Source organism: Octodon degus, unplaced genomic scaffold (genome assembly GCF_000260255.1).
Source record: "Octodon degus isolate 3935 unplaced genomic scaffold, OctDeg1.0 scaffold00022, whole genome shotgun sequence".
Classification (NCBI taxonomy): Eukaryota; Metazoa; Chordata; class Mammalia; order Rodentia; family Octodontidae; genus Octodon; species Octodon degus.
Window position 1 is genome coordinate 16,554,564 of NW_004524598.1, and position 11,232 is coordinate 16,565,795.

Here is an 11,232-nt window from a genome sequence, read left to right on the forward strand (position 1 = left end):
AGATGAAGCGAAGCTCCTAAGGAGTCATCCGAAAGAGATTCCAAATTCATGCTAATTTACATCGACAGCAGTACAGCTAACCACCTGGGCGTGGGGAGGCGATCTTGTAGAAACATCCTCAATTCTCAAGAATTTTGTAGAGCAAAACTGCCACTCCACTTTTGGACTTTTGACATCTCTGTAAGAGAGAAACAGGCTTCGCTCCACCCCAAGTTTGCTGGCCACAAAGATGAACCTCTTCCAAATTAATGCATTTGACCGATCCTCGAGAGCGTAATGCTACGGGTGTCTCCAGAAAAATGTTACTGGTAATAAAGTCCTCTCGAGCCAAACTCCAATGCTACTTGGAACCCAACTCTAAAACCAGCAAAAACCAGTTCCATCTACTCTCATACCATCCGCTCTCTAAATTCAGTGGTTTTTGGTAAAATGCTGTCTCTGCGTGTTAAATTCTGGTAAATTTCACACATTTTACCAGCATTCTAGTAAAATGCTGACTTCATGTTAAATTCTGTATACAAAACTAAGGACAGGAAAAAATGGTCATATAACCTGGACATCAACATTGCTTATTGTGTTTAAAATCTATTTCTACCATAGTCCTAGAGTTGAGTCAGGTCTTCTCAAGGCCAAAGCAATTTATCTCCGACCAAGAGCTAAGTGAAATGCATGAAAAATCTGGCTCAGTGGTTCCTCATTTTTTGATTTGTACTGCTCCACATTTTACCAAAGATCCTGAGTAGCACTATGGTAGTCTGCACAAGCAAAAAGAAAGGCAAGTGCAGAAGAAAGTCAAATCAACCTAAAAAGTATTTTTTAATTTCAGGATTAAATTCATGGATAAAAGTTGTTTCTTTCAATTTAGCAGTTACTTTGCTGGTATGGTCAACACAGTTTGTTAAAATTAAAAGGAGCTGGTTCACACATGAAGATGGCGGTTACTTGAAAATTATGGATTGTGGTGCACATTTGAGGGTTTGTGTAAGTAGGAGAGGAACCCCTAAAATGGTCTGCAGAAGAAGCAAAGATTCACTCCCTGGCAGACACAGGAGAAGGACAGAGGGCTTGTCCTCAGCTTCATCATTCAGAGGTTAACTGGTCAGAGAGATTAGGCAAAAAGATGTAACAGTTTTCTAAACCGTAATGAGAGAATTTCACAACCATCTGCTTCACAACCATGTAAGTGTAGACTTCAGATCTGATAATTAAGGTCAAAACACTCCAGAGACCATTCAAAATGTCTGAATTTACCTATGTTGGTTTTGCATCAATAGTAAAAACTTCCAAATGTAAATTTTACTTTGTGGAGAATATTTAATGCAATTTATAGCATAAAACTGATTATATAACGCCCTAAAAGAAACCTATAAAACTACTCACATATTAAAAGTAAAACAGCAAAATTAATTTTTCTCTATTAAGCCTCTATAACTGTTTTTCACTTTAGATTTGTAAATGACACTCTAGTGGTGTTCTCCATACATACTATATTATTTAGCGCTCTACATAAGACTGTTGAACAAATATATTAAAACCTATCAAAATGTAGTAAATTTTTTCTTTATAGGTTAACAGTAGAAATGAAATATAGGCCTTGAAATTAAAAGTCTTTTATTATTTGGATGACTTACCCCGTAATCTCATATGGCACGGGAGAACATACATATTCTCCAGCTTTATAAGCATACATAGTGGCTACTACGGTGCTTGTCAGAAATGGTTCAGGCCAGAGTTAAGAAGATGAGCTCCAGGTAAAATTTTAATCCCTCTGTTACTAGCAGTGTGGATTTAGGCAGGTTATTCAACTTCCTGTGCCTCAGAAGTTTCCTTACCTAAGAAATAATCTTTACTACATTCTCCTACTGAGAAGACAAAATGATGTACTATTTAAAGTGATTATTATGTAAGCTATGTATATAACACATCATATATATATATATATATATATATATATATATACCATGCATAAATACCAGATAGCATAGAACACAGAGTGTGTAACATAAAGCTAAGCATACATATACAGAAGGTAGTATAAAGCTAATTCAAAAGTAATTTATCTATATAAACAACCCACAGTGGGCAGGGATGTTTTGATCCAACTTATTCTAAGGACTGTGAGAAGGTACCACCAACATTTAACCATTTAAGGGGCTGGGGAGATGGCTCAGTAGAATAAGTGCTTCTCTGGTGAGCACAAGGGCCTGAGTTCAATCCCCAGTTCCACCAAAAAAAAGAAAAAGAAAAAAAAATTTAAGCAGTATTAAATTAGTAGATTGTATATTTTGTTCAAGCAAACTCTCTGGTGAATTCATCTCTCAGTAGAACACCTGTGGAAGGATGGAAGAGAATGAGAAGAGGTAGAACATGACACCTCTGGCCGTTAGACATGGTGGTCTCCTCCCTGTGTTCATTCCCTGGTCACTACCAGCAAGCCTTACGAATTGACCTAATAAAACAAAAAACTGCCCTACTACATAATGGCAGCATGTTTAGACAAAACCAGGGAAACTTCTTTTATCATCCTTTGAGCGAACTCTTCTGCATTTCCAATTCTGAATAGGTGTGTCATTTGGGTCTTCAAAGAAGAGGGGATGGCCGGTGTCACACAGCCATGTGTCTTGACAAAGGTGGGTAAGATGACCACAGTGGCTGCAGAGACCGGACAGGAGGGCAGGGCACGAGCAGCCAAGTCAGGCTACATCGCATCCCTTGGAAGGTGAAGGCAAATTTGTGGTGAGAGGTTACTGGAAGAGAACATTAATAGAAAACACTTGACACACATATAACAACAAATTGTTTTTCAGTTATCGATTGGATAGAATGAGTAATTTCAGCTTGGGTATGAAGGCCTTACGTGGGGAAATATGGCACTGACGTTGTGATAATCCGCAATTACATGTCATTTGGTTTTTTATCACATTTGAGCCTAGACCGAGTATTAAAGGAGAATTTGTTAGGAGTGAGGGGCTTCTTTTTAAATTAGGATTTAAATGGTGACCTTTGATTCCTGTTGTTCATACTTTAAGCTATACTGCAATGTGTTAACTATTTTCACTATGGGGTAATCTTCTGCGTTTTCTCTTCTACCCATGGTCTGAAGTTCTCCGTACCTTAACATCACCTTAACAGCTCTCTCTTCCAGAAGCCCTTCTTGAGTTCTCCCAACCTGACGACATCTGTCTCTGCTTACACTGGTATCAGGTTGAGTCCTTGGGAAGGTTCACCATGTTCTGCCTTACGGCAAAGCTGTTCCCATCTGCCTGAAAGGTCTTACGAGCGTGCATCACAGACAGGACCCCATTCTTACTGCCTCAGTGTCCTTGCGCATATCTGCCTTCTCTAAGCCACAGTAACCTTTACAAAGAAAGAACAGGCATTATGTGAGAAAGGCTTTGCCCACTGTCTGGCTCATAGTAAGCACTACGGTGTGAGTTATCACTATTGCTCAGCCTCATTGCTAGATCAGAAGCAATTTAATAACCAAAACTCAATTTTAAAAATCCAGTGTGTTGCAATAGTGTTTCATACATAGAAAGCATTTACTGTGTATCTCCTGATAACTGGGACAAAAGCAAGTTCACAGGAAAATTAACACTACTAATTTGCTTAAGTAAAATCTAAACTGTTCTCTTAGTATACACACAAATAATATTTTATTTTTTAAAAAAGGATAGAATTTAGGTAGACATACGTTTGTCTTGAAAACTGTTCAATTTATAACTAGCTAAATTAACTCTTCGCAGATGTTCCTCTACACCCCGAAATTTTGCCTCAACTCTCAATCTTTCAATTCCTCTCTCCCTTTTCTCTCCCTACCTTCCAAATTTGTTATTTTAATACAGAATAGACAATTATGGATTAAAACAATGACTACTTAATTGAAAACTGAAAGTCTCTTCTTGTTCAAAATCCTGTCCATAAAAATTTTGTTGTCCTCTAAAGCATTCTGTTGTCCTCTTAAAACATATGGTGAATAATCTAATTTGAATAGACTTCAATTTTTTTTTTTAAGTTAGAAAACTACAGTGCTCCTTCAAGTACCTTCTCCGACCTTAAGGGGAGAAATGTCAGAGATGAAAACACATGTACGTATAACAACGTTCATTAAACATTACTTAAAACTACAAGAAATGTTCTACATGCATAAAATGTGATTGTCCACAGTACTTGAGATGCAGTTATCAAAGCAGTTCTTAATGATAATGGGGAGCGTTTACAACACATTACATAAAAAGATACATGGTACATTTAAAAAAAAAAGCAGTGTACCTCAGCATGGTGGCATTTTTCCCTAGTAACAGGATTACTCCGTGGGATTTCCTGTCTTCTGTATATTTAAATATATTACAAAATACAGCTTAAATTAAAAGTATATATTCTAAAGATTTTATAACCACATTTGAATGATCTAGAGAATAACCCCAGAATGTGTAACTGAAAATAATCTTTTTTGAATATAGTGTACTACTTTGAAGTCTATGAAATCCATTTCTAAAATGGCCTTTCTTGATAACACCCTCAGATTCTTTAAAACATACTATTAAATTATTTACTTTTCACAAGAAGTACTACTTGGTCCCATTTTAAGCTTTTGCTTCTTTAAAAACAAATGATTCCTTACATTAGCCACGTTAAACTGTGAACCTGAAATGAAAAATGCCATTATGACAGCATGTCAGCTAAATATATTTCCTTTTATATGTACCAACCTTTAAGTTTATGATATATAATCACAATAATCTTAAATCACTTCATTTTAAATAAGAAGTCAACCTAATTTCTCATGGGATATATCAAAAGGAAATTAAAAAAAAAGTCCTCTCAAAATTCACCTAACAAAACCCTAACTCTGCCTGGCATATTATGCTACAGTCTGAGTAGCTGGGATCGTCACGCGTGCTCTCACGTTGGCACAGCCAGCGAACTGGCCCATTGGCAGCAGGGCTGCCAAGGTCTGCCAGGTCAGTCCCGATTGTCCAGGGTGATGACGGATTTGCACTGTGCTGTCCACACTCCCCGGTGCAGGTTGATGGCTTGCACCTGGAGCCGGTGTGTGCCAGGAAAGTGGACGCCCTAGCACCGAAAGTGCGCCAGAGCTGCCTGCTTCACCCGATGGCCAACCTGGAGGCCAAGAACTTGGTTCCCTTTGATTTGTTTTGTCACCAGCTGTCCTAACTCAAATTTGAAACAGGATTATGTAAACTAGCACAACCCAGAGTTTCCATGGTTTTATTTTTCCAGAAGAAATATCACTATGGAATTTCTAAAATATTTCCTATCATATTATGAATGCAGAGGGGCTTAATGGTAAGACTGTCAGGAAAAAAAAAATTCAACATTCAAGGAAAATCAGGGATGGGAAACACGGCAATCTTTAGTAATCTGGAAGTGAACTGGGAAGTAAACGGAAACATTTACACAAAGCAAAAATAATAAAGCCAATTCCCCAAAGCAACTGTCGTGAAGTTAGTTATTAAAACTTCAAAGATCTTAAAGTAGATAAACAGTAATACCACCATCTGGCCCAAAGATCACTGCATGGGACCCCCGGGACCCTGGGACCTTGGCCTGGCTCTCCTTCTGTCCCATAGTAAGCCGCGCTCATCAGCTTCTCATGTGTAGACTGGGACACTGGGCTTGGCATGGCTAAGAGCCCTTCTGATTGTGAAGTATTCGGAACTCATATTCTTATAAATTATATAAATCATATATTTAACACTTTTTAAAATGTGGATTTTTTTTAACCCCATGGCAAAGATAGAAGTGCAAAAATGTTCTAAGATAAAACACAAAATTTCAAAAGCCTCCTTTTGGAGCAAGTCTCTAAGGGTATGAATAAAAACTGACTGTGGAAAGCACCCACGAAACGCTGCGCTCATCGTCTGAAAGGAGACAGAATCACCCGGGCAGCGCAGAAGGTATTGTCTTAAACTAATTATTGCGAGTGTAACACGGAAGTAGCGCGGACTTTAGACATTCAGGTCCTTTTCACGACACCTAGGACTGTGATTTCTCTCGCTTGACTCTCCTCCCACAGGTATAAGAGAAACCTGAATTCCATCTGACAAATGTCCTCACTGTCCAGCGCCGGGCTGCAGGCTGAGGACTGGATCTGAGGGCAGGGCGAGAGCACGGGCAGACTGCTTTTAACCTTGCAAATCCTCCAGCATCTCCTGCGATGCAGTCTTTGCAGAAAAATTACAACACAAAGCAGAAAGGATGGAAGAGAAGAAGTTTTGTAAACTAGAGCTGCATAGCATCTAGCATCCTCAAAAGTGAAGCCCCCATTAGAACACCAGGCCCCAGGGCGCAAAGTAAAACAACTCTCAAGAAGATAATCACAGTTAATTTGGATTTTCTTCTTTGTTGCCACTTTAATCTAAAAAACAGAAAACAAATGTGTGTTATTTCTCATTAAATACTGGATGAGCATGAACCACAAGCGATGTCACTCAGCATATTTCAGAAGAATTGATCACCTCTCATTTATTTCATATATTCTTATTTCATTCCAGACTTCTCTTTCACTTCTGTAAATACATTAACTCCCTTTCCTTATAAAAACTAAAACGAAAATTCAAACTTAAAAACATTCCACCAAATGTGCTTCAGTTTCCTTATTTTGTATGAAGAATTATCCACTGCTGTACAAATGTGTCTCATGGGTCACCACTGACCCACTGTTGCTGCAGCAAAATTGGAATTACAAAGCCTACCACTGCAAACAGAACAACTGTAAGGAAAAGGTACGTTACAGTTCAGTCAAACCCAGCTACATTATCCTAAAGTTTGTGTGACTTTAAATGAAATTGACTGGGTATTTTAATAGCTTTGAAAATTAAGGAATAAAAACGTTAGTGTATTTTTCTAACTGTTCAAATGAAATTTGCAAGGGATGTTGAAGGATGTTTTCTTCCGAGTACTTAAGCTCAGAAATAAAGTACAGTACCAACAAAACTTGCAAAACTGAATTACCTGTAGGTTTCTAAGAACAACAATGTATACTAGTGAGGAACAGTGCTAAAAACAAGCATATTTATTTTAAAAATAAAGTCATGAAACTTGATATAATTTCATACTTTCTTACATTTATAGGCTTTATAATACTTATAAAGATCTTACAATGTCTTGAGCCTATAGGTTTCATATTATGACTGGTATCAATCAGTTGTCAATTTTTTTAACCTTAAATATTTTAAGAAATTGCAGTGATGTGAGAGAAAACACAGCAGAGCAAATTGGGAAATTTATAAAAAGAAACAAGTGGATGAAAAAAAGAAATCCTAACTTCATAAGAGCCACCCACTAACAGGTGAAAATTCAGCTTAATTCGATCCAGACTGATCACTGCTTCAAGGAATTGATAAGCAAAGCAATGAATCTACTGCCTTCCTGAATCTTAAGAGATCAATTTTAAACTTTATAAGGTGGTAAATAATCCCTCTGAGTAGAGGCTACCATATTATCACTTATGGTCTGCTACAGTATCAGCGATGTACTAAAGCCCATTTGCAAAACAGCATACTATAATTTATTAGATGTCTTTACTGTTCTTAGGAACTAGAAGGATAGCAACTAGTCGTCAGCTTTTTAAATTTCTGGTGAACACTTAAAAGGTTTAATGAGACACTAAGTGCCACGCATTAGGCTTTTCTCACATAAATATAGGATCTGAAGTATAAATTGTCAACACTATACTGTTTCATTAAATGAATCTTATGAAACCTAAGGTACTAAAGCTTCATATTCTGATGGTAATGTAAACAAGGAATAAATTCACATACTTTTAGTTTTGAAAACTTCTGAATTCAAAAAAAGTCAAAGATTTCTAGAACCAATGGGACTATTTTATTAATAAAAATACAGAATTGTAAATTTTATTTCAAACATTAAGCATTTCAGGGTACAACTAACTTAAAGATAATGCAGGACAAGATGCCTTGTTATGCTACCAAAAAAATACTTGTCTATTATTGATGGCATCAATTAAGAACTGTTTATTTATACCTTAATGGCTTATTCTTTACAAAAGAACAGACAGAGAGAACTAAGCTGAAATAAAAATATCTTCAAATTCCTAACTACCGAACATAAGAACCTATGACCGAAGCATTTATTTATAAATGCTATCTCTGGTTACATCCTTAGCTAAAACCCATTTAATCATGCTCATTTTAAAAATATATTAGCTGGATGCCTGATAAATTACTGGCCATTTACGGTCCACTTTAAATATTTTGTAAAAATATTCTGTAGCAAATCTAATTCCAGTTTACTTTATGATCTAGAGAAGTATTTTTAAACTTGTTTAAAAATCTTTTTTATTTCAGAATATTTTGAATATACGATTCTACATTTTCATACATTTGCATTACATGTTTCACACTCTGCCCTAAAAATCCCTAATTTTATTCAGACAGTTTTATTAAGGAAGTAATGCTCCAGCCTCCGAACGTCATTAGTTTAGCAAAAGCCCCAAACCGAGAACTATTTATGGTACAGAACTCTTCTTTCTTACCAACTTCGCGCGACTCTTGCAAATTGTTTCATGAATATAGCACGGAACTCTGCGACCAGAAGTCTAGCCACATAAATATTCAAGCTCTCTATTTAAATCCTTAAAAAAAAAAAAAAAATCCACCATTTCAAAACTATTTCCAAAGAATATTTATATAAGACATTGCTCCAGTAAAATTGTTGAGCATGCTAATAACTAATTATCACCTGAATCAACAACATTCTCTATCATTGCCCTTAGTGCATTTATCAAATACAAAAACATGAACACATTATAATTCTTTTAAGAATCTTTATTGGTTTTTTTAACAATTCAGTTTGTTGGATCTCCGTGCAGTTTATTAAAAAAAATTCAATAGTTTCATATAAACTGCAATCAAAAAAGTAGTTTACTTTGTCAATGAAATAATCTGAACTTGCCAGTTATTGTGTGTAATATGCAGAACAGTAAAATGCAAGCATGCTCTCGCATGCAGATGCTCCTGTGTACTATGGAGTTATTTTTAGAGCTTGCTACAGTCTGCAGGCAGTTTATGGGATGCAATTATTTTCTTCACAATTTTAGGTACATGAGAGCAAAACTGATATTTGTGAATAAAACACTTTTCTCAAAAAAGTTGAGGCAGCTTTTGTCCAATGCTATCTGTGCGGGTACACGTGCTACACCTTGAAATGTACCAGGAGAGACAGGAGGGCAAGGAGTCCGCGTTCATGCAGCAACCTGAAAGGCTCTCCACACGTGTTGAGGAGTCCAAGCAAACAGGAGGGTGAAACACTGCACAGCTGTTCATTGCTTTACATTAACAGAAAACACCAAGAAACTTGACATAACAAGAAAGCAGATCCCCTTCACCGCTTTGCAAGTCAGTGGTGTCTACAGTGGAGGGTGGAAGCGCAGCTAACCTAGTAAGATAAAGCTTAAGTCTACACCTCATGCAGTGCTGTCCTTTTTCCGGTCCTCTAGTGTTTCTCAGACATCTGAATTGGAACTGAGGTTTGTTAACCTGGGGTCCGCGTTGATTTCGTATCTGTAATGATACCCTTCCATGTGATCCCTGCAGGCATCTCTGATGTTGTGCATCCACTTTTTTATCCCTTTTCGGTTCAAATACAAAACGAGGAGGAAAATTGCGCCTATCAGGGCTAAAACAATACCCAGGAAGACATACGAAGTCTGTAGGGAAGGAGGCAAGATAGGATCACAGTCCAGGTCAGCGACATTGAGCTCCACAAGCATTTGATTCCTCATTTTTTCCGGGAACGCACAGGTGAGCCTGGCTTTGCCCTCCACTATCTGGGTCTCCCTGAGCCAGGTCACCATGTCCACCATGTGACAATCGCAGACCCAGGGGTTGTTGTCCAGAAATACCTTGACATGCGCCAGGCCTTGCAATTCTGCCAGGGTGCCGTTATGAAGGACTTTGAGCGCATTGTCTTCTAGGTGGAGTCGTTCTAGGTGCGTAAGGTTGCGGAAGGACAGGTAGGTCAAGCTCACCAGGGAATTGTTACGCAGGTCCAGGTGCCTGAGGGCAGGCAGTTGGGACAGAGCGTCCCTGGGCAGATAAAGAAAGTGGTTGCTGGCCAGCTCCAGGCGCCAGAGCCCATGCAAGGCGTGGCCCGCCCGCAGGGCGGCCCCCACCATGCTCTCCACACTTTGGTTCTGTTTCTGTTTCTGGTCCTGATGCTGGTCCTGGCCCGGAGGAGGGGGTTCGATGATGTGGTTCAGGATCAGTTCCGACAGGGCGCTGGGGGCCGAGGCGCTGGCGTTGATGGCGGAGAAGGCGAAAGGGCTGAGGTGGACCAGCGGGTTGTGGCTGAGGTCGAGCTGCCGCAGGCCGGGCAGGTCCTCGAAGGCACCAGCGTGCACCTCCCTCAGGCGGCTGCCGCTGAGGTTAAGCGCGGCCAGCTCGGCCAGGGGCGGGCGGCGGGCGAAGGCGCCGGCGGGGAGCACCGCCAGCTGGTTGCCGGTGAGGAAGAGGGTGCGCGCGTAGGGCGGTAGGTCCGCGGGCACCGCGCTCAGGTTGCGGTTCACGCACTTGACGGTGCGCGCCGCCTCGGAGCACTCGCACGGCGCGGGGCACGGGCTCGACGGGGGCGGCTGGGCCGACGCGGCCGAAGCCAGGAAGGCGGCGGAGGCGCTGGAGGAGGTAGCGGGGGAGGCGGGCGAGGACACGGAGACCCAGCCCAGGAGCACCAGCGCCAGGCGCGCCAGCCGCAGCCTCCCGTCCCCGGCGGCGGGGCCCCGAGAGCGCCCCCCAGGCATCGCGGCTCGCGGCTCCCGGGGCCGGGCTGGGCCGGCGCCCGCTCGGGAGGCTCGGGGGGCTGGGCCCGGAGGCACCGGCCGGCCGGAAGCTCCCGGAGAAAACTTTGCTCCCGTGGGCGCGGAGCAGGGACCCCGCGGCCGGAACGGGCGCCCCCTCCCGGGCTGACTCCCCGCCCTTCCTTCCCTCCACGAAGTACGCACGGCGATCCGGACTCGGCTCCGCGCTCCTCCTCCCGCCGCTTCCCGCCGCCGCCCGCGTGGCCCCTCCTCGCCTCTTCGGTCGGCGCCTCTGCCTCGGTGAGCTGCGCGACCTGGGACGAGACAGAGAAGCGTGAGGTGCGGCGGTCTCCCCGCGGTGTCCCTGAGTCCGCTGCCCCGGCCCCGCCGCACGCGCCACCCGGAGAGGGACCCGGAGAGGGACCCGGAGAGGGACGCGCGCACCGGGATCT

At 41.4% G+C, this 11,232-nt stretch overlaps 1 protein-coding gene across 1 annotated transcript; it reads right to left on the minus strand.

Annotated features, from left to right (window-relative positions):
• Window positions 1-8,804: 8,804 nt before the first annotated feature.
• On the minus strand, window positions 8,805-10,859 carry Tpbg (trophoblast glycoprotein). Its single transcript, XM_004628263.2, has one exon. The coding sequence runs from the start codon at window positions 10,781-10,783 to the stop codon at window positions 9,491-9,493; it is 1,293 nt and encodes a 430-aa protein (XP_004628320.1). The 5' UTR covers window positions 10,784-10,859; the 3' UTR covers window positions 8,805-9,490.
• Window positions 10,860-11,232: the final 373 nt, after the last annotated feature.

What these genes read in the sequence shown, in the direction of transcription:
- Tpbg (XM_004628263.2), bottom strand. Translation starts at nt 10,783, where the DNA reads ATGCCTGGGGGGCGCTCTCGGGGCCCCGCCGCCGGGGACGGGAGGCTG.